The sequence below is a fragment of the Artemia franciscana genome, chromosome 18, assembly GCF_032884065.1.
Source record: "Artemia franciscana chromosome 18, ASM3288406v1, whole genome shotgun sequence".
NCBI lineage: Eukaryota > Metazoa > Arthropoda > Branchiopoda > Anostraca > Artemiidae > Artemia > Artemia franciscana.
In genome coordinates this window covers 16,749,804-16,773,887 of record NC_088880.1, presented here as the reverse complement: position 1 = coordinate 16,773,887, position 24,084 = coordinate 16,749,804, and the positions used below count along the sequence as shown (strand labels likewise).

The window sequence follows — 24,084 nt, the reverse complement described above, 5'->3', positions numbered from 1 at the left end:
TTTGTATTCAAGTTTTAGTATATAGCCTACTTTTATGGGTTCAGTGATGTCCCAAAAAAAAAAAAAAAAAAAGGAACAATTGTATCTAGTTAAAAAAAAAAAAAACTTGCTATGGAATACAAAAACTGAAATCTCGTTGATAATTTTGATTATGAAAGCTGAATGAAGGCAAGACCTTAGTCGCCTTACATTTTCAGTTTTTTTTTACATTTTTTGAGCCAGTAACGACTTCTAAGTACCTACGAGGAAGCTTATAGTCAGCCTTCTTTTAGATTAAACTACCTATATTGATATATGTCGTTGTAAAACCTGGAAGTTTTGTTCAGCGTGATAAAAAGATTTTATTGTCTGTTGTGGCTGTATGGTAGTTTTATGGTAAAAACTGGTAGTTTTTATGGTAGTTTTATGGTTTATATGGTAAAAACCACTTTCCCAAATTTTACAAATGTCTTTTTATAAGTGGAATAATGTACCTCTCTTGGATATCATTTCTAATTCCTGAGAGGCCAAGCTAAATTCTGATAGCATCATTTAATCCTATACAATAGAAGGTTAACGAAGGATAATTCGATATATCCCAATGAGGATTTTTTTTCCATAATTATTATTAGAGCGTTAAAATGATACTGTCAGGTCCTTTTCCACGCTAATTAGCAATACTTTAGTAATTTGTGGTTGCTTAGCAACAAGTTGAGCTTCGTTTCTTCTTTTTTGGAAATGAAGAAGGCTAGTAAGATGAAGCCAATTTCATCTAATGACTCAGTTTGTTGCTTAAAAGGAAGAAAAATTATATTCGATGTAAATTAAAAAAAAAAAAAAAATTCTCGAGTATCTCTTGAAATTATTTATGCAAAAAGCTCCTTGCTTGCAGCTAGGACTGAGAAACTAAGTTCTTTAAATGTATCCAACGCAAAAATCAATTAGCTACTTTTCTCTAACCATGTGCATCGTCCCTACCGTTTATGCAATGTACACCCGTTGGGTGTAAACGTTTGATTCATGTCCTAGCAACAAAAGCTGACTTTTGATGTTATCTAACTTCTTAGAAACATAGTCAAAGCTGTCGTATAAATACCGTCAAATTAGACGGAAGATCTCAAACAATTTTTTGGAAGGTACCTGCTTTTGAAGGTCCTGATACGTACGTGATTGAAATCTTTATGAAACTTTTCAAAAGTAAATGAAATACCACCATTTGGGGGCACTTGGTAAAGAACAATCTGGTGTCTATATATCTTTTTCTTTTTTGTTCTGAACACTTCGTTAGAATGGGTAGTCATAGGGACTTAGGCGGGGGATCATTCGATTGGAAGTTGCAACTGCTAGTGCCTGTTTTAAGAGTTAAAAAGGATTTTACAAAAAAGTGCATTTTGCACTTTTTTCAAAAAAAACATTTATTATGATGGTGTTGTGATGAAGACCTTTATGCTTCCTGGCAACAACATAGATATTGGCAGCAAAAATGGTTCTGCTTAACGCTGCGATGTCTCCCTAAAACATATTTGGATACGGATTTACTAACTAGATTAGTTTCACAGGGCGATTTTCTTTTTGATGTGAAGTTTCGTTCAAAACTTTTAATTGTAACCTTACTTTTTAAAGTGGTCTCATAAACCTGATCTTAATCATGCAAATATAGTATGGATTTTTGTACATATAACTTCAAACTTGTCATGGTACCAAGACTTCTTTTTTAACCCAATTTTATGAGCTGGCTGTAATTGAGTTTTCCAATCAGGGCTGTAAACATGTTAGATTCTAGGTTTGGTCTTGCAGATCCTGAACTGCTCGAGAAGCATATTAAGGTGGTACGTCTTTCGGTTTTATACGAGTATAGGCGTTTCATTCCTTTAAAGGAGATATTTCGCGTAATGCCTGCTGGAGCAGAGGTACCAAGAATAACTTGTCACTGTCTTTCTCGTACTGTTTGCCTTTGCTTGACGTTTTCCAGTCAGAAATATTTATATTAATCGTTCATCCAGTAATGAGCTATCACATAGAGGAACCTCCCAGCAAAGCTATCCCTTGATGACCACCCTTCAGTTCTTTTGACAGTTGTTACTGCCTTTTATATAGCAAAATTTGTCATTGTAAAAACTGTGGCATGCCATAAAACAAATGATGGTGCCTCTGAATCTTGCCATGAAAAGCGCTTTTTTGCCCGTCTCCTTCCACTGACAAAAGCTGATATAAAACAAACAGAATATTAAAGTTAGGCCCGCATCCCATGTGGAATGACTTAGAAACGTGTTAAAAAAAGAAGGGAAAACAACATTCTTCTCTTTCAAACATTCCATCGTGTCTTCTTTAGATAGAATGATTTTCAGACAAATCAACAGAGGAAATTTGAGTGCTTTCTCAAATGGTTTCCTAATTTCCCAGACTCTAAAAGGAATACTTCTAACCTGAAAGCAAATATTTGAAATAACTTAGGATATGAAGCTATGTCTATTTTTCCAAGTGCAATATCCCTATTCGAGTTACTGTTTGACTTCTTTTATTTCCTTTTCTATGCGTTATTTGCTGTTTGTTAAATAGTAGCATTTTATAGGAGCTATTAAAAAGAAGTTTTTCATAAATCAAAGAAGTATTACATTTTTTGTGTTATTTAGGACTAAAGTTTGGAAAATTCGTGCTGTAAAGGGGAAATTATCATCTACTGTGTAAAAATGCCGTTTTTCTCCTGTCTTGGACCTTTTCGGGAAAATAGTTCCCGTTGGCCTCTAATCCAGCAGAAGAAAAATTTTAATGGCTGTTGGGGTGTTTACGCATTGTCTGAGGTACAAGAAAGAATTTCTGTATGTGCTTTACAAAAAAAAAAAGAAAAAAAATGCAGTGTAACCTAAAATAGATAATATATAAAACAATTTTTCAGTAAAATCACTATTGAGTTTCCTTAGCTTGGAGCCAGTTTATAGATTTTTATCCTGGCAATGATCCAAGATAACCTTTGTAGGTCTGCCTGTTTCGTCAAACTTCTTGTTACTTTTCGGTCGAATATTCAGCTGCTCCCCAGATGAACACAAATTTATAGTGTAGCCACTGTTTGTCAGTGCTAGTCTTGAATGTGTTTATTGTTTCAGCAGATACTCTGAGAGCTGATTTTGTAGATTGTTTACTATATGGCTGAAGACATTTCTCCTTTCTCTGGTGGTATAATGCTGCTTCACAAATTCATTTGAATGTATTCTACACTTGTTGTACTGGAAGGGAAAGAGTGGGAGGAAGAAGGCCATGAAGAATGCCCTTGGGTATAATTTTGGGTTAAAACCAGATTTTCACGTTTGCTTCAGTAGGTGAGAAATAGAAGTATGAGAGGGCGCAAATGATCTTCATAAGACACATGCTGCAGTCGTATGTTTTTCTAGAACATGAGTAATAGAAGGGTGATAGGTTGGAAATGTTCTTCGTATGACATATTCCGCAGTCCGACTGACCATCTTGGGTGATCTATGTCGTACGTTTTTCCAGCACTTGAGTAATATAAGGTTGATGGGGCGCTTATGTTCTTCGAATGACATATTCCGCAGTCGAGTGACCATCATTGTTTATCTCTGTTGTAAGTTTTTTTTAGAACTTGAGCAATAGGAGGGTGGGAGGGTGCAGATGTTCTTCGTAAGATATATGCCGCAGTTGAGTGACCATCTTGGTTGATCTATGTTGTACATTTTTCTAGAAGTTCTATAACTTTGTTGTAAGTGTGGCATGCCAAGGAAATTCCAGTCCAAAGTCATGGCTGTATTGGTGCCTTGTAGAGGTGCATGAAAAATAAAAGAAACCGGTTTGAAATTGTTTGTTTGGTGATGTAAAGGGATTCAAAGACTGAGGGGTAAGCAGCCTTGGTATGGATGTTGAATTTCACTTGGTGACCAAAAATGACTTCAAGACCTCTTTGAAAAACTGCTGAAAGGTGGTTACGTATCAGCCCCCTAGTCCAAGACTATTGTGGCCATTCTTGAATGATATAGTGTCCGGCGTTGCGACAGCCATACTCACTAGTTTTGAATCGTCTTTTCAACCTATTCTAAAGGGAAATGATGACGACCAAAAAGGTGGTAACCTCACTGCTGACCACTTTGGGGTCAGAGGCTGTTATTATCCTCTGTGGGATATTCTTTTAATTATTCTATTATTGAATGTAAGAACAAATGGCTGCCTTTCGGTGGGATTTTTCTTTAGATCTTGCGATTATAGTCTTTAACTTGGGTGGGAAATACCTTTTTAATCGCTTGATTCCTTTGTATTTTAATATTATGCATATTTCTTTTAATACTAGTAAGGTACACAAGAAATACATTTATCAGATGTAAAAAAAAAATCTCAAAATGCGAAAAAGATACAAATTTTTTTTAAGAAAAGTTCAAAAAGAAAATCAAAAGTTCTAATAAAGGAATGTAAAATGACACTGTCCATGGAAGAAAAGAGAAAGAAACGAAAAACAAAAAGAACCAGAAAAGCCATCTTTAATTTAGACGCCAATGAAGAATAGATTAAGCATCTCAAAGTTTTTGCAAATATATTTGATTATTTAATATGCCGGATTTAATATGCTGTTTCTTTTTCACAAAGGGAATCTTGGACCTTAGTTATATTCACAAAGGCAGCAGTGTAAAAAGGGCTTTATCTATTCATAAAAAAAGGAACACGGCTTAAATCATATTGATATTTTCAGGCTGCCAATGCTTGCCGCTACTGGCCAACTGGCCGTGGCATTTACCACAATGATGCCAAGACATTCTTGGTTTGGTGCAACGAAGAAGATCATTTGAGAATCATCTCTATGCAAAAGGGTGGTGACCTTAAAGGTACTTATTCTTCTTTTCTTTTATTCTCAAATAGACTATAATATTGAAAATGCACAAAATCTTTTTCTAATGCATATTTTAAATTCTTCTTCTTTTTCTTTTATCCAGCGGTATTTGGTCCTCCTTTCCTAGTTTCCTCTTTTTTTCGTTTTCTTGATGATTGGTTGGTGATACTTCATGTAACGGATAGAATCAAACCGGTTATCGTTTTCTTTTCGTACTCCTGAAAATAAAATAAAAGTAAATCCTATTTCTTTACTCTTTTTTTTTTATCTAAGACTCCCTGCTTATTTGTAATCTAATTCATCCCTATTTCACTATTATTTCCTTCACTTTACTGCCTATTTATCTTACCTCTTACTCGACCCTCCGTAGCTTTCCACTTTTCTAATTCCTCGCATACATAAATTTTTCTCACCTAGTAATACAACACATTTCAACACATTCTACTCTCGCTGGACCTTGCATTATTGGGTAGCTACAACAATCCTCAAAGAAGTATAATTCTGTATTGGCAATCTGTGATATTAAGTGTCTCCAGTTGTTGAGGTCTTCAGGGCTACCTTTTTTAGGTATTAATTTCATCATCCCCAAATACTGTAATCATCGTTATTTAGCACTTCAATAAAAAAATCTGCCTGATGTTCTGCGATTTCGTCGATATGTGTTTTATAAAATTTGTAAGGTATTCCGTCAAGTCCTGGTCTTTTATTGTTATCTGTCTCCAGTATAGCTTTCTTTATTTCTTCTTTTGTTAATTTAGCCGTTAGTGTGTCATTTTCTTCCTTTGTCACTTGATTATATTCAATCTTCTGAAAGATTTCGTTCACTCTCTCTTTTTCTTCTTCTGTCTCTCTTGTAAATACATTCTTGTATAAGGAAATTACTTCTTCCAGCATATCTTACATTTTCTCAGTTGTTTCCCCATCTTTATTTTTAACGCTTTTAATATTATTTTTCTGCTTTCGTTTTCTCCTTGCAAATAAGTGTTGTTGTTAGTTGTTCATTCCTTATCTGGTGCTCACATTTCGCTGTTATCCTATAGGCTTCTGCTCTCTTTTTTTCTATTTCTCTTATCTCTAGTAGAGTCTCGAAATATTCCTTATTGGAATTTTTTCCTCCATTTATCTCTCTTTTTTGTTCATAAACCATTCTGTAAAGAAATTTCAAATACTCGTCGCCATTTTTTGACAATTCTTTTGACATTGTCTTTACCTCTTGCGTAATTCTGGACTTCATCGCATGTTTCCAGTATTCGGGTAGCAACTTGGTATCTTTTTCCTTCGTCGATTTACTTATCTTCCATATCTTTGTCTTACATTCATCACTTCTTAGGACTGCAAGATTCTTTTTCCATGTAGATTTTTTTTTGTCATTTTTATTATTTTCCTTTTTTAAGTCCTAGCCCCTTACTATTTCATATGGTTTGGCTATTGGAAAGTAGCTTAGTTTTACTTTTTAAATTTTTCTAGAATAAAAAGTTTCACTTTCTCCGCTGATTTATCTTAACTATGAATAAAATTCTTTTAAAAAGCTGAAGTCTTCGTATTATGAATATATCTTCTACTGTATGTTTATTTAAAATACGATGGGGGGGGGGGAGAAAAGAAAATATGGAGGCTTTGGCTGAAAATGAGTAGTCAATTCTTTTGTTAGAAACGTTGTATGTAGTGTTACTGACTTTATAAAACAGAGCTTTTAAGACAACTTGGAGCTGTTGGGTTGTCTTTTAATCTCAATTCCTTATTAATTTGCTTAATTATTTGAAATTAGCTTTGTTTTAATTTTAATTTTACTTAAAAAAATCCTGTCACTTCTTCTACTGATTGATTCCAATTGGGATTAGTTCTCATATACCAACCCTCTGTTCGATAATGGTTACTACTGAAAAGAAAGATTCACGACATATTAGTGAGATTATCTCGGAAATATTACCTTAAATAAGCACATTTTTGGGAGTACTAAAGTGAGCTTCTCTGAAAGTCTGATTTTGCAGCTTACAGCGTTACAACCTTCAAGCATTGTCAAGCTCGCCACCCGTGTCAATTATCACTATTTTAGTGTTTGTTTTTATTCTCATTACTGATCATTTTCCTGCTGTGATTTTAGAGGATTTTTCAAAATAACTATTTTTTCCCTTCTTAGTTCAACTTTTTCTAAAAAACAAGAATATTGCCGAGATGAGACAATAAAGAAGAATTCAAGGTTCTTTTGAAACCATTTTGTCAACAATATTTGCCTTGATGGCTTTTGTTTTAAATGTAGTTTTAAGATACAATATTGAAAGGTGTTATATTTTAGTTCAGTTCAAAACGAAAACTATAAACTACCACTGAAGAAACTTCAAATCAGATTGATAATTGCCCAATTATGTTTGGGTAATATTGGTTTTTAGTCAGTTTTTTTTACGATTCGTCTCTGCTTTTTTGCTATTTTTATCCAGCTACTGGCAAATCTGGACGTGGATACACCGTCGATGTATGGCAAACGTTCCTCAATGTGCCTTGATATCTGAATGACTGAATAATAACATTCTTACTTCTTAAAGGATGTTTGCGGTTTTTCCACTTTCAGCTGTAAAAATTCGAGAATAAATTTTGAAAATTTCGGATATTTTCTGAGGAAATGAAATATTTCAGTCTGAGAATCTTATTTACGTGTTATATTCCTTATTATTAATATTAAAGAATCAGGAACTTATAATCAGAATAAAAAGGGGGAAACCTAAAACTTGGAAAACACTTGGAGTGGAGGGATCGGGATGAAACTTTGTGGGACAAATAAGCACAAGTCCTAGAAACATGGTTGACATAATCGAAACGGATCCGCTCTCTTTGGGGTAGTTGGGGGGGGGGGGTAATTCTGAAAAATTAGAAAAAATGAGCTTTTTTTAACTTACGAACGGGTGACCGGATCTCAATGAAATTTGATACTTAGAAGGATATCGTGTCTCAAAGCTCTCATTTTAAATCCCGGCCGGATCTGGTTACATTGGGGGGCGTTTGTGGTGGGGGAACCTAAAATGATGGAAAACGCTTAGATTGAAGGGATCAGGATGAAACTTGGTGTGAAAAATAAGCAGAAGTCTTAGATACGTGATTTACATAATTGTAACGGATCCGCTCTATTGGGGGGGGGGGTTAATTCTGAAAAATTAGAAAAAATGACGTATTTTCAACTTACTAAGGCTGGGTGCCTGGGCTGGGCTTGTGTTTCCTCTCTTGTTTACATACTTGTACAAATAAAAGGAAATTGTTAGATCTGGGGAAAAGGACACTTCTTTCCCTGTGTTATTAAGCTGTTGGTTGCAAAAAAAATTTTCAGCCTAGTAAGACATCTATTTGCCAGTGGCGTCAAAAGGATTTTAATTAAGGAAGTTTTGTTGAGTGCTTCAAGATCTTGACATACGTCTGATGACTCATTAACCTCTTTGTATTACACTCCCAACACCATAGTTTTAAACAACGTTAAGAAAAATGAAGATATGTACAGATTTGGGTGATTCCCCTTTTCTCAGGGAAATTTGAACTTCCCACATAATTGGGGAAAGGGAAAACATTGGATGCGAGCTACGCATTTTGATCGTTTAGAGTAATTCCGAAGTAGCAAATTGTTTAGCATTTTGGTTACCCTCTAACGCTTGAGGATTAATAATACATAATTGAAAATAAATCCTTGGATAATTCTTGTCCTTTCTGATACAGATTCTCATCCAAAGGATGATTAGCCTTATCATATCGTGGATAGCCTTCGAGGCAACTATTGTTGACTAATTGGTTTCTAAAGGACCTTTTAATTCTTGTTTATTGTCTCCATTCCGGCAATATTCTTGTTTTCGCTTCCACATTTCCATCATTGGAGTATCCATGGTGTAAGTATTTTTAAGAGTGCTTATAGCTTGAAATTAGACTCTGAGATACTACTCTTCCTATCGAAGGGGGATTTGTAATATTTATCATCCTTTGAAGGGAAGAATAAGAAGTATTTTTAGTTTTAGTTTTCTTTTGTAACATAAATTATAAGAATGGTGGGTGGCTGCAAATCTTATTCGGCTGATTTATGGGACTGGAAATTGATTTTTGATTAAGGTTTGTTGTTAGAACTGAGTTTCTTGTCTGAGGATAAGTATTTGCGCGAATATATCTGGCTACCATAAGTGCTTTACTACTCTTTCCCAAGTCGTTCAGTTTTAATATTGCAAAAAGAGAAGGTCTAAATGAACGGTAAAATTACCGATTGAGAACATTAAATCGCTAGGCATATTGCAACAAATCGTTTTTAGGACCGATACATTTTAGCTCCTTAGTTTCACAGAACATGTTTCTTGACTTGAAAAATGTGAAGAAATAACACATAAAAGTGCGTAGCTTGTTCTTTGCTTGTTCTTTTAATGATATATCATATGGCTCCAAATGGCCATTATAGCTCCTTTTTGGCTCCATACAGACACCTTGAAAAGGAATTTCTCTTGATATTCTGAGGGTGTAGAAATAGCAAACACAAGTATCACTGGGAATTAAAAAAAATTTGGCCGGCTCCAAAGGGACAACAAGCGATAGGTTGACCTATTGGGAAAAAGAAATGAAATTAAATTCATGAAATATTTTAGCCTAAAAAGAAATTATAAATGTTGTATTATTTTATTTAATTGTCTAGTCATTGAAAAATATGAATCAGCAATATCTCTGTAAAAAGAGATTAATTTTGTTTTGCACAAAAACTAGTTTTTGGAAGCGATTGCTCCAGTTGGAGGCATGCCATTCGATAATGGTTCTTGAAAAAAAAATTCAATTTCAAGGACAATTGCAGCCAAGAGGGTCAGGGCTTGGAAGTGAGAGTCAGGAGTACACAGAGTCAGTAGAAATCAGAGTTGATGAAAATGTATTAAGTCCGACTTGAATTTTCTGGTCATCACTTGTAGGAGACTATCCTTCCTTGGCATAAGTTCTTTTTTATCCCTTGAAGTGCTTAAACAGTTGACACAGTCATTATGTTTTTACTCCCTGCATTGCTGAGTGGTTTGAATACGAATTTCACTTTAATGAGATTTTTTTTCAACAGTTTCAGCCCATTCTTCGAAATATGATTTTAAACTTATTTTCTTACGTTACCAAATAACATGCTGTTACGTGAGCTGCTAATCTTCAAAGTGCGGAGTACCAACTGAAAGCAAAAGTGCATGTATTTTTCAAACATCTAAAACTCAGGTCATCTAAAATACAGGGGAAATGAACCTAATGTATTACATGGGGAAAGTAATTAGTGCGACAATATACATTTTTCGTTTAAACTTTGGAACTTCAAAGTGCATTTCCTCAGAAGCATGACCTATATATACACGAGCCTTAAGGCAAATATAAATGAAGGGTATTTCATCCGAATAATTCTGTTTCCAGAGTTATAGACACCGTCTTATTGAGGTGCTATCTCAGCGTTTTTCAATTGGGTATGTAGACTATCTCTTTAGTCTCCTGCCTTTTTGTCTGCTGACTCTCAATTACTTGATTGTTTTTCGGGAAGAGAGAGGGTACTTCAAAGCATTTAAACGGGCTGACATAGCAAAAATCCACTTTGGAGTGACGAAGATGGATTGTCCCTTTTCCTTTGTATTCATCTTTATGCAGTAAGATTTTCCCTAGATAATTTCCTAGAAATTAGAATCCTTGGACAAAGAAAACAGTTTATTTTTGTTTTTATGAGAATATATGCAGTTTAATGGTTTGGTAAGATATGAAATATTGAAAAAATCTAAATTTATTGTAAATAAGTAAGATAAAGAAGAAAACAAGAAAAAAGTATCTTAAAGTAGAGTATGTATACAAAGGGATGTGAAGATATTTTGGTCGCATTTTTTTGGATTTTTTTCAAAATAGTATATTGACATTATTAATGTAGTTTTTTTTGTAGTATACAAAATACTTTTCTCGGTGCCTTTTCTAAAAATCACAAAAAAATATTGGCTATGAAATGAAAATTATTCTCAACCAAAATCAGAGTTCTAGACAAATACTTTCAAACATTCACCACATATTAACTATATATTAGAATAATGAAAGATTTATTTATACTAGTAAAGTCAAAGAACTCGTTTTATTTCATTAGATCTTCCGTTTGAGTTCCAAATTTCTAACGCTTCGCTGCAACAAATTTCGCAAATACATCTTGAAAAGTGCCCTTTATATCCAACATGAAAACCTATTGAGCTAAGAAAAATACCCCTAACATATGGGGCAGATTGGTTTATAAAGTCTAAAGGGACTTTGAATTTAGTATTGTAACCATATTTGGAGGCTGATGCCGTAATCTTTCCTGACCTACTCGCCTCTGAAAAAAGTAAGCTTATATCATTTCTGTTATTGCCAAACTCTGAAAGGTGTTCGAATTCGATAAATACACGTTCGAATAGGAATAAAATCCTTTTAACACAGGGATAAATATCACAAATACTGGATATACTAGCAGTATTATGTTTATGTGACTAAAGAGATAGGCCATTCTAACAAAGCAAAACCTACTAGAAGATCTTGTATATCGAGTAAACCACAGTGGCCAGTAAAGCACAATACTTGGAATTCCTTTTTTAAGGCAGTGATGTTCCTCCTTTGATAGTGCGTTTTAGATAATAAAAAGGTACATTTCAGTCTAGTTGGATGGCAACCCTGAGCATTTCCACTAAATAAAGAATAGGAAGAAATGCTAGATATTTTCAGCGAGTTTGCTCAAGTGTAGTTCTAGGAATCATGTTTAGTAATGATGAACCAAACGGTACCCTTTTTTGAACCGAATTGGTACCATTATCATGCATATGGGATTTTGCTCCACCTAGGATCTCGTGTATTTACGGCAATTTTTACCTGAATGAGAATTTTGCACTTTAAAGGTTTTTTTTATTAAGAAAATGCGATATGGACTCGACCTGATAAGAGTAAATGAAGTAGGGGGACCAGAAGATTAAAATCATAAGAAGAATTCATCAAAAACTGGATTCTAAAATGGCGCATTCCCAAAGCTCAATTGTTTCAGGTTTTTTGGTAAAAAACAATTTTCCTTAAAAAAATAGAAGGCGTCAGAAGTTTGTCATTGCTTAATGGTATTTGTTCCACATGAGCTGCCAGAGCGCCAAAAACATATTTTTTTCTATTTTGCTATATATTTTTTTGCCAAGTAGCTAAAACCTGATCATTGTGTTCGTCAATGAATGTGTAACTTGCGTGGCTTGAACACATCCTCAGGATGGAGAGAAATAGTACTCCCTTGAAGGTTGTACTAAGTAACCTGTAAGGATTTCAGGGAAATGCCAGATCCCCTAGATTAGGTTGGAATAAGATATATAAAAATAATTTAAAAAAAAATTCTAGGAGATTTCTTGAGAGTTTGCTAAATCAGAAGCTTTAAGTAGGGTGGGACGGATGTCTCGATTTCTGGCAGCTGTGACGAGTTTGTAGAATCAGTAGATAAATATCGTTTTGCGCGCGTATATATTGTACACTCCCATTATTTACTAGTGAGACCGTTCAAGAACGAAATCTATTAAATCGACTTCTTAAACACCTGATATTTAAAGTATTAAAAAAAACGAGTTATTTAACTGAAAGCAAGGAGCAAAAAAAAAAAGCTCAAAACCAACAGAAATTATATCTCGAATCCTTCCTCTTCGTGCTAAAGCTTTTTTGTACTGTAAAAAGCTTCTTATTCTAATTAAACTACTGTTGTGTTTCAGAAGTTATATTTAAAGTATTGGGACAAAAATACAAACTTTACCGTAAGGAGGAGGCATTGAGGATTGGGCAGCCTCCTTATATACGGAACAACTTCTGTCTGTTTAATGTTATAATAAGACTCTTGACTTTCAGTTGTAATTTTTTTTTTAATCAATCTCTGAGGGTTTTTCAAATATTGCTGGAAATCCTCCCCGTTTCATGGAAATTTCCACTATCACCTCACAAAAAGTTCCTCCATCGGAACCGTCTGCGCAAGACCTCCCCACGAAAATTCCCCCAAATAATTCATCCTCGCTGAAAATTCCCCTAGGAAAATTTTCAGTGGAATATTTCGCCTGGAAAAGCCTCCTTAGCGTACTTTCATTTGAAGAAAAACTTGTTTCTTATTTGATTTCTGATCGTGTTTCTAATCCTGCTGGAAATCACATTTCCGTAGTAAAATTTTCATGAAATTCCTCCTCCGTGGTAAAATTTTCTAGACCTCCCCCCCGCCTACCCATAGGAAGTTGCTCCTGCAGAAAATTCCCACATGGAGGGTCTCTCCTGTGGAAAATTTCCCCCTCCTTTTATCGAAAATGAGGTAAATTTTTTCAGGCTCGTTTCGTAGAGTTTCGTTACTATTCGGCCGAGTCACTCCTTACTTGCAGTTTGTTACCATGAACTGTTTGAAATCTTAGCTGTCCGTGTTGAAATCCTTTAAAATACGGATATAAAGAATTTCTTCTTATATCTTGATTGAATTCAAAACTGAACTCCTCCCGTTGAAGATCCATTGCAGGACCTACTGTTCCCCTATCCAATCATTTTCTGGAATATGTACTAAATGACTGTCAGTTGTTAGTTAGGAACAAAAGAGATGAGGTCAATATTTGCTCTAAAGACCTGCAATCGTAGAAAGCAAATATATTCTATGTTTACCCTCATTGGCAGATTGATTGATTCTGTAAGATAATTTGGGCTTCGTGTAGTACACTCAAGATTCTTTTAGAATCTTCTGAATTCACTCAGTTTTCAGTTTTATGTCCCAAATCAATTATGTAGTGAGATGTGTAAAAATTCCCTAAAGTTGGTAATACTCTAGTGTCACCAGTATATGGAAACTGCATTCCTATTTTCCGATTCTCAGGTTTTTCTTATGATGACAATATTTCTTTTTACATAATACGCTTAAATATCTCTGAGATAAAAATTGAATGCGTATTCTGATTTAGTTTAGTCAATATTAAGTGTTTTAAATTGTTTTATATTAATATCACAATTAGTCGCATCTATGTTATTTCTTTTTTGTGCTATTATTTTATTTGTTTTTAGTATAAAACTTGTTTTCTATTTTGGACCAAGATGCAGTTTGCTTAGTGCTGAATGTATAACTAAATAAACAAATTAAAAACATAAAATAAAGACGCTACTTCTACTATCGCTAATTTACTGCTTACTTATTATGGTTTCTAGGTAATAACTTTCAGCCACTCCTTAAACCTAAGCCGCTCTTCCTCTTAAAAATATCCGAAAAAACAGACATGATTTGGTTGATCAAACGGAGAGAAAAAAAAACCATTGTTTTCTGGTCTATTTTTAGTCTCATAACTTGACATGAGAAGAAAATATGACATCATGGGGACCCCCTACAAAATATTCCCTAAGGACGGGTGGTACTATATTTCATCTCGAACTTTGTTATATCCGTTTAATGTTGTTGATATTTTGTTTTCTCTCTTTCTGTATATATATTTTCTAACACAATGCTGGTTCCATTTTGTAATTTAGCTGGTAATATATAATGTGACATAGTAGAAGTTGCTACTTTAAACGTGTGTATACTATCCTCAAAAGACTGGTTTTAACTATCTAGGACCAGGTAGTGACATCTGAAGGGTTAAAACATGCAGAACTAATTATTTTGAGATACGTTCTCCTCGTGAAGTGTGATCTCCTAGTTGGTTTTAATTAGAATCTTAATTTAGTATTCCTCTCGTACTGGTGGCCCCATTCATATCTTTGGTAAAAGGATGTGGGAAATAGAAAAGCTTTGAGCAGTCCTGATCGAAAGGACTCATCAAATAAGCCAATACTTGCTATTTTCTGAATCTGTTTAGTTCGTCTATCTTTAAGACACTAGGGATCCTGTCATTTAAAAGAAGATTTGGCAATGCTGTTGTCGAAATAAACCTCTGTTGTTTGGATTAAAATACATCTCCTTTTAAATTCATGTCATGTTTTAGCATTAGATCTGTTCTAACATTAACGAGTTAAATTTAGTTCTCCAAACAACTATCGGCAAACACAGACACAGACCTGAAATCCGTCGTCCCTTATCGGCCTAGATTAGTCCCCACGCAATTAGACTTCGCTTTCCAAACCTTTCTCGGAAGATAAACAGTACACGGCCTGTAACAGTAATGGAAAGTTCGAATGGGAGGGAACCATTTTATTTCTGTGGCGAAAAGCCAGAGATTGGACAAGAGTCTAATTTAACGTAAAATGTAATTATAAAGCTCGATCGATAAAGGATTTTGGCACAAAAGACAGAAGAATTGACAGAAATCTAATGATGCCTGTGAATGGTCCTGAAGATACGGAAGATGAGTATGAAAGTGGAAATCTTATCAGAACTGAAAAAACAAATATATTAAAAGAAAATTATCATAATAGTTCTTATTTGAATTGACGCTCTAATCCCCCCATGAATGTTTTAAAATATGCAGAGATAACAAAACGCAGGAATGGTAGGATTCCATTTTGATTCAGGCACGTTTAGCTGTGCCCCAACGCACAGTTATATCGGACCAATTTCATATTTCCACATTTATATAGAACAGGGAAAATATCATGTTTAGGATTTTCACAGGTACAGTTTTTCCTGGTGAATTCGAAAAAAAATAATAGTTGTTAAAATGTCAATGTTTAACTGAATAATATGGCCTCAGTTTAGCATATAGTACGTAAAATTATGTCATGTAGTTTTAGAGCTACAAGAGAATGAAACATTTTTGTATCAACTGCAGACGTTCTCCACTATTTTTTATGGATTGAACACATCTCTGCAAAAGCTTCCGTAGACTAATTGGTATGTACTGAACTCGAAAGGTAATGAACGAATACGTACAGACCATACGGAGTTGATAATGGAGCCACTTTGAACATGCGCTGCGTATTGGCAATTCTAGAAACTCCAAGTCAACATTTTTTTGCTTACCCTAAGGCACTTGCCCCATAGGAAGACTTAAAAATATACTCTATTGTACGTGCAACTCAATCTGAGTTGACACTTTCATGCCTCTGCAACTGGTTTAGGAAGATATTTTTGCAGCAGAAAGCTCCAAAGACGAACGGAGAATTTTCTTGAACGACCTGGTTGCCTCTGGACATAGAAGAAGATCTATGTGGAAGCTAAATCCAAATGGATGCTATGATTTATAGGTAGAAGTAAGCTGAGCCTTATTGGAGCTAAGCTAAATCTTAGAGATAGGAACTTCAAAACCCCATTCTTTGCTCTAATTTCAATAGTACCCATCCCTTGAACTTTTATACACTTAACACAAAAATTATCAAAGTTCATGACAAACAATCTTTGGAGAGGAGAAAGAGTTAAGAAAGGAGCTTAGCAACACCTCTTTGCCTTCAATCTGAGCTATAGACCGATTTCTATGGGTTTCTTTTACATAGAGGCATCACTTTTCGAGTAAGCGAGATGCCAATTCTCACCACTTTTACCAGCAAAAAATTGTCTTTAGTTCCCGAATTTCAAACCTCAACAGTAATAACAATAATGCGCTCTCTTTATGACGCAATTAAGTGGGTGAAAAAATTCATCTTTGAGAATTTTTTGCTACAAGCAGCCGTTGGAATCGATTGGTGTGTTGGCGAAACATTCATGCTCCCTTTTCGTTAGACCCTCTGCTAGTACGTTGCTGTTGGACTTATACTAAAATTTTTAACTTATTATGGCTTTTTTGTTGTTCTTTTTTTGCACGGTTTTTTCATAGTTTAACTCAGGGTATTACCAATATCTAATTTGATCACCATCAGATATTCAATTTTTTTCTGGAAAGGAGTGATTGTTGGCCTAAGTGATCATTTCAGTTTAATTCTCATTGTGTCTTGAGAACGATATGTGTTTGACGTAACAGAGCTAAGAGAAGAGGAATAGTCAGAGCTTACAGTAGCTACTTTTGATTATACCAACTTAATGATGAAGATTTCCAAAGGCGAGGGATCGTTCCTTAATAGAACAACAACAAAAAAATCCTCAGGTATTTCTCTTGGTCTCCAGTTATTGCGATGGGGGGTGGGCTCTGCCTTTTCCGTATTATAAATGTTTCAAAACTTATATATTATTCGTCCTAAGCCCGAGGAGTAATTGCTGCCCATTTGGAACTTTTTCTCCTTAGGAATAAAGCAATTTTTGTGGTATCACAAGGGATTCTCTCATTTAAGCTAGTGAGATCCAAATCCCCTTGGGAACCTCGGAACTCCTGTGGTAGGCTATAATATAAACTACTTTACCAATTTCTTTAACTGTGGGTATCCGTTGCTCTAATAACCCAAAAGGTATGCTATATTGTTTTTTTTTTTTGTTTTTTTTTTCAAGTTCAAGCCTATTTCAACAAATAATCCACGAAAGTTTGTTCGCTGGACCGGGTGTTTCAAGAAGACGAATCGATAAAAGCAGCAGCTTGAGTAATATTATTGGGTAGAAAATATTTATATCTGTATTGAGTCATGTCAGTTGGCAAATGAAAATTACGCGCGAAAAATAATATCGCCCTAAAATTGCAGATGTTGGCATAATGACAAAATAATATCGTCCAAAATCCTACGAGAACGACATCTCTGCATAACTGCTCAGCAGTTATGCTTTATTAGCAATATTCTTTATTGTCATACTTCCGTTTTTTTTTTTTTCTGTTTTCATAGACCTTGTAAAGAGCGAACAAAACAGTCCGAGGTAACCGAAAGTGTTGAAACATCTTTTGAAATATTTCTGTAGCTAACCCCAGAGTATGTACGTAGGAATTTTCCTTCGGGAGGCTAATGATAAATCACAAACCTTACTTGATAATTTGAATAGAAAGTATATAGAACTTCGAAAAATTTCGTAATTTCGGGGAGCCGGTCTCAAGGTCCTTTCTTTGTGTATGTCCATGCCCAGAAGAAGACAGCGAGAGGCGTTGAATCGGTGTTTCTCTTTTGCCAGTGTATTTTATGTTTTGGAGGATCATGCGACTTCAGAATTGTTCATTCAATAAAGCCACTGTTGCATTGGCTGTCGCTTATGAAGGATTGGTAATCCAAAAATGATTGTTGAAAAACCTATACATCCGCAAAAAAAGTGACTGTCTGGTATATTTTTTTGCCGACAGAATAATTGGACTTTTTTGTTGATGGTGCTGGAAACTGTGTTTAAATGGTTCAAAGAAGCTTTATAAAGAAAAAGAAAAATATTAACAACCGAAGTGCCCATAGCTTGTTTTCATTTTTTTTCAATTTAACAACTTTTGAATGAAGCAGACTTAATGCTCGCTTTGTGTCTATACATGTATGTTTTGAACTTGTTAGACTGGAAAAACTATGTTTGAGGGAAGAGTCGCCCGACAAGGTCAACTTTCGGGAGGAGGAATTCTCTCTACCTGCTGTTGCCCATTTAACTCTTAGTTTGCTGAATGTTCTAATCATACGACAAATATAGGTTACGGATAAATTGTTAGAACTCGGATGTTTCCAGAGAAGGGGTAGCACTAGGTATTTAGCAAGGATAGCTGAACATAATCATTGAAGAAAAGACTCCGGTGGATGTTTGACAAGGATAAAACTCAGTACAATCCTTTTGAATCCACAAATTTATACTGTGACCTTAACCACACTAGTGCAAATTTTGAAAGGTACGTCTGACAACAATCGAGAACATTTGCCATAGAACCGTCAAGCTATGTTATTTAAAATCATGACACGTCACGTTTCCAGAATTGAAAACGTGCATCATGTATGTATAGTACATTTGTTTGGGATAAGGTACCTCGACAATATGTTGAAAACTTACATCATGTATGTAAAGATATACAATTGTTTGGGATAAGGTACTTCGACACTTTATATTCTTTTATAGTTCTTATTAAGTTTTGCTCCCCGTTTTTGCTCCTAAGATCCTGCTCAGATATTCGCTCATCTTGCTAAGATGTTCGTTCTTTGCTTAATGAGTGCCTAGAACTTAAAGCTCGCTTTTTCTATAAACAGACACATGGAAAACTTAAATATCGACTCAATTTATGATATTATTCATAAAGATAAATCCATAGTTAATAATTGTAATAAGATCTTGCAAAATTATCAGGGGACTAAAGTAAATATAAGACCAAGAAGAATGACAGCATTGGGTGCCAACAGAAAGATTATTTTACAACAAAATAATTAATTTTTATTTTTATTTTTTTATCCAGTTGCTTTTGTGTGTTCATGGGAATTACTCATAACTGTTCATATAAATACTCTCTGATATTTTACAGTAATATTAATTGTAAATATAGATATTGGGTTCCTTCTATAGTTAGCGCTGAAGACGCCTAGTTTTATACAGACGAAACATCCGTCATTTAGTTCGTCTTTTTCTTTACTTCTACTTGTCGTAGACCTGCTGTGTTGTTCTTCATTTTGAGATTTTGTATTTTTGCTTAGCTCACTGACATTTATCAAAGTTGGTTAGATTTAAATTTTTCTTCTCAATAGGGGCATGTACAAAGCACATTAATTATATTCTCATCAAAGTCACCTTAGACTACTTTCCAGAGTAGAATGAAGAAAGGTTCTTACATAAGACGCCTTGAAAAGTAAGATTATAGTTCTTCGCGTTTTCTTTAAGAATTGCTTTCTAGTGATGGATATAAGATGTTAGCAGATTGTATTGGCCAAGAAAAATAAACGGATCTTATGCGTGAAAAAGTCAAGAGGTCTGACAAATCTGAGGATTTTTATTTCGTGAGGATCTAAATCGGTCTACAAACCTGATTATTAGTCCTTGTATTGGTGCCTATTTCATGGATTCACAGAAAATCAATGAGATATATATTCCGACTCGATTCCTGAGTTTTGTATCGCAGTCTCACTAATTGATAGAAATTACATTCAGCGAAGGGCAATTGTAGAACTAAAGTTTTCAAACAGCAACCGGAAGTCAGTTTATGTGTGTTTTCTTCTTTAGCTATTGGAAATTTACCCACATCCATGAAAACTCGAGGAAAGTCGCTTTCCCGCTCGGAAAGGCAACAATACTACAATGACAAACTGCATTGTTAAGAATTGGTAAGAACGAGAGAGATGGCATTGTCTCGGTCATACAACCTATCTGTTACTTTCTATGGATTTTATGAAGGTGGCGCTCAAACATTTGAGAGAATTTGTACGTTTAAGCCCAAATACCTCTAATTTGGATTATCTTAGTACACTTTTCTCAAAAAATCTCTCTTTAGAGGGTTCCTTAAAGGTTCTTGTGATGTTTCAAAGCAGAGATCTTTCTTGCCATTGGGTGTTGTATATTTCAAAAAAAGATTCTCAAGTTTGATATTGCGGAAAAAGAACATAGTTTATAAATTGTACTTGGTATTGTTGAAAATGTGTATATTAAAGTGGCATTGCAAATACAGTAGTAGCCTACTAAAGGCTATGAGAAGTCTAAAGAAGAAAACTATCGCGTTTTGAAAGATTTGGTCCGTTTGAAACTTATCGCTAATTTAGATGTAGTAAATTTCAGAAGGTCTGAATTTACAAACAAATACAAAGTAGAGACAATAGGGAAAATCTTTTCAAGACAGTGGAAATTAGTTCTAATAGGTCAAAATATTCACAGAACTAATTTCCACTGTCTTGAAAAGATTTTCCCTATTGTCTCTACTTTGTATTTGTTTGTTATGGAAAGGCAGAGTGGTCTTCGTCGCTATTTTCGTCTGAATTTACGGTAATTATTAACATAAATGGACGAAAAAACACTTTTCTCTTCTATCGTTAAATCTTCCCAGTCATTGTTTATACATTTTCTCATTTCATCTCTAGTAAGGCCGAGAAACTATCGCAAATGACCTCTTGAATTACGTAATATCTCTCAATCTACAGGATAAATCTGAAATCCAATTGCACACTCAATCAAGGCTGCACGATTTATTTTCGGGGAAGATCCTAAACAACGGATCGATTCCCTTTGAAATCGCTGAGTATTTTTTTTCCCGCGCCGGTGAAATGTTGATTGGGAAATTAAAATTATGATACCTATTTAGCATCTTCGTGAGGATGAGAATCCCTCAAAAGCTGTGAAGAATCCTTTATTGTCTCTTTAAATAATATATTCGACTCAATGAATATTTATTTTGGATATCTTTGGATCTATTTATCGTGGAAGTTTCACTGCTGTACTATTAACAGTAATGTTTGCACTGCATGTGTGTTGATAGCTGTGTGGGGATATGATTTACATGTGTATCCACAGTATCTAAAAACTCGTTCATAGCTAAGCTCTGTCTTTAAATAGATTTATTCTTCCGATAAAGCTAATGGGACAATTAAGGTTATGATCCATCATTTCCTCTTTTTGTAAAAATAGGAATATGAAAGATTTTCTAAAGAGACCCTCCATTCTTTTTCTTTATCTTTGCAGGTAGTATTGGTGCAAATGTTAATCAATGTTTTACTCGTCGTTTAATTTTCGAATGACAAAAATGCAGAGTGTCACGTAAACTTTTTCCTTTTTCTTGTGAGAAATTTTGAGGTGTTTTGGGGATTGTTTTTCCCAGTATTTATTTTTTATCCTTTTTTTGCCAATATTTGCGTAGAAATGTTTGCTATTAAAACACTATATTTATTGGGCAGTATATCTGTGATAACTACCCACGGAAAATAGAAGGGAGGAAGGGGAAATAATGTTCACAATGACTTTGAAGAACAACAAATTACCGAATCGAGCTACCCAGTCAAGACATCGGTATCAAAACGGAAGATAAATAAAGAAACGCACATATTGAACACATCGAATTTTCTTTGTTTGTTCAAGTTCTCCTAAGACAATCTTGATGGATTCCACTTTTTGATTCTTCTAACGTCCTAAATTAGCTGAAACCTATAAAAACTGTATTAAATGCTGCGAGAGTGAAAATTTGAATTATGAAAGCCAATGAAAGATAAAGCTTTAGAGACTAAAGCCAGCCTTCCTGAGGATCTGTCAAAGACATTAACTTATCATCTGGCTTCCCTGGGATAACAAAGCACTATTAGGTTCTCAGCGTGACAAGCAATTAGTGAGGGATTTAACGATCTTACTGACAATTATTGTTGCAGAATCTTCGGTTGAAAGTGTCATATTGGCGTATTATAGGAAACCCATTGTACAGAAATTGTTTGGAAGAGAAACTGCCGTTGGAGAGGATGAACTAATTTTAATGATCACGAGAAGTGAATCTTTTTTTTTTATTTTTATATGTAGACTTTTTTGACGGGCTGGATTTCCCAAGGGGTTACAAATGTGATGCAGAACATAGATGTTTATAGCAAAGGATCAAACGAAATTACGTTTTTGTTTAATTTTTCTTATATGATTGTTATATGATTGTTATTTTCTATCGTTTTACTGTTTTTTGATTACTAAAAAAGCAAAACACGACCGAAGCTAAAGGAAAGATAAAACAAGTCTCTTCACATGAAAGTGAAAAGGGGCATCGAAATTAAAATGCGCAGAGCTCATTTATCAGTCACACGCTGATCGTATTGGGCCAATGTGTCTTACAAGATGGGGAGGGGGCTCATTTGAACGGAAATCAAAAGTTCTAGTACCCTATTTAAATGACCAGAAAAATTGGAAGGCAACTTGTCTGCCTCCCACGCCCTTTCTTCCCCAACATCACCTAATGCAAAATTTTGAGATAGCCATTTTGTTCAGTAGAGTTGATAGGTGCAATAGCTATGTATTTTGGGACGTCATGATCCCCCACAGTCCCCAGAAGAAGGGCCACAACCTACGAAATTAGCCCATTGTTTCCATATAGTATTTTATTGGAAAATATACAGGCGTTTTCCGGGGGGGGGGTCCAGGGATGCATTTTCCCATTAGGATGGAATCTCCAGGGGAAAGTTTATCTGGTGGGGCAATCTGCCTGAGTTCTAAATTTGCCTAAATTTGCCAATTTGCTTAAATTCATTTTATTTGGCTTACTTTCTCTTGGGCGACCCCATTTTACATATGGAGCTGCTCTGGGATGTTTTCCGGAGGAAAATTTCAGTGAAGCTCGAATTCATTTGAGAATTTTTTCCTTCCCACGGGATAAATTCTCCATTGGGAAATTATCACCAGGAAGAATTCTCCATGGGAAAGTTTTCTGCGGGACAAAAATTCTCTATTGGGGGGATTTCAGGGGAAAATCTACCACACACTGGGAATTCTGCCGTGACCTGAAAAACGATCATACATTAAATAAAAACAAATCTTTTTATCAAATCAAAAAACACTAAGGAGTATTTTTCAAGTAAAATCGTCAGCAAGAAATTTGCAAAGGGGAATTTGCAGCGAGGTTGGAATGGTCGTGAGGTAATTTCCAGGGAAAAGGATTTTACGTGGGAGAAACGTTCTATGGAGAGATTTTTCATGGGAGGTAAACTTCTCATAAAACTGGAGGAGGGTTTGCTGGGATTTTTAAAAAAAAAACTATCAGAAATTAAAATTTTAAAAACAATCTTTTCTGCTTAAAGTAAGCAGCAACATTAAAAATCAAAATTAATAGAAATTATTCCATAAATGAAGGGGCTGCCCCCTTCTCTATGCCCCGCTATTTACGCTAAAGTTCGATTTTTTCTTCCCAATTCTTTAAGAACAATCTCTGAAATACCATAAAGGGCCATTTAACTAAAATCAGAACTTTTTTAAAAATACAAAAAAACTTTAGCGTGAAGAGAGGGGTATAGAGGAGGGGGCAGCCCTCGTCATTCACGGAATAATTCCTGTTCATTGTAAGTTTTAGTTTTATTCCTTACTTTCAGTAGAAAAACTTGTTTTTTATTTATTTAATCACAGGTTAAGCGCAAATTTTCCTTTCACTGGCTACTTGCAAGCTTTTTAGTACTTAACCCGTTGAGTCTGAGTCTTGTAACCTGACAAGTCTTCAAATAGAGTTTACATCTATGGTTTTTAAGCATGTTAAAAAAGACTGGCTATTTATCAAAGTTTCTTTGAAGACATTAACATACAGTTTTTTTTTTTTTTTCAATCAAATTAGGTTCCTCCATCTAATGGCAAGAAAGCAAGGGGGGAGAAACGCAATTTAAGCTAATTGAAATTCAGCACTTCGAAATCATCTTGAATGACTTGTCCGTGCGTCTTTTTTTATTGATTGAATCGGAAGACTTGATTAAGCAGAAGAGGATTTTTATGTTCAATCTTTTAGATGACTGGATTTATGTCTTTTTAGAATAATTTATGATGATATTTTCATTGAACTGAAGGTCTAAAATATGAATCATGTTTTTGATATTGTAATTAGCTAGTGTGCAGGTTCCATTACTTTATTTTTTATATCATTAATATGGAG

At 34.7% G+C, this 24,084-nt stretch overlaps 1 protein-coding gene across 1 annotated transcript in view; it reads left to right on the top strand.

Annotated features, from left to right (window-relative positions):
• LOC136038680 (arginine kinase) overlaps window positions 1–24,084 on the top strand; it is an 83,317-nt gene that overhangs the window by 45,506 nt on the left and 13,727 nt on the right. The window contains exon 5 of the mRNA XM_065721962.1: window positions 4,673–4,805. Coding sequence (XP_065578034.1) covers window positions 4,673–4,805 — 133 coding nt within the window. The remainder of the gene's footprint in view (window positions 1–4,672; window positions 4,806–24,084) is intronic.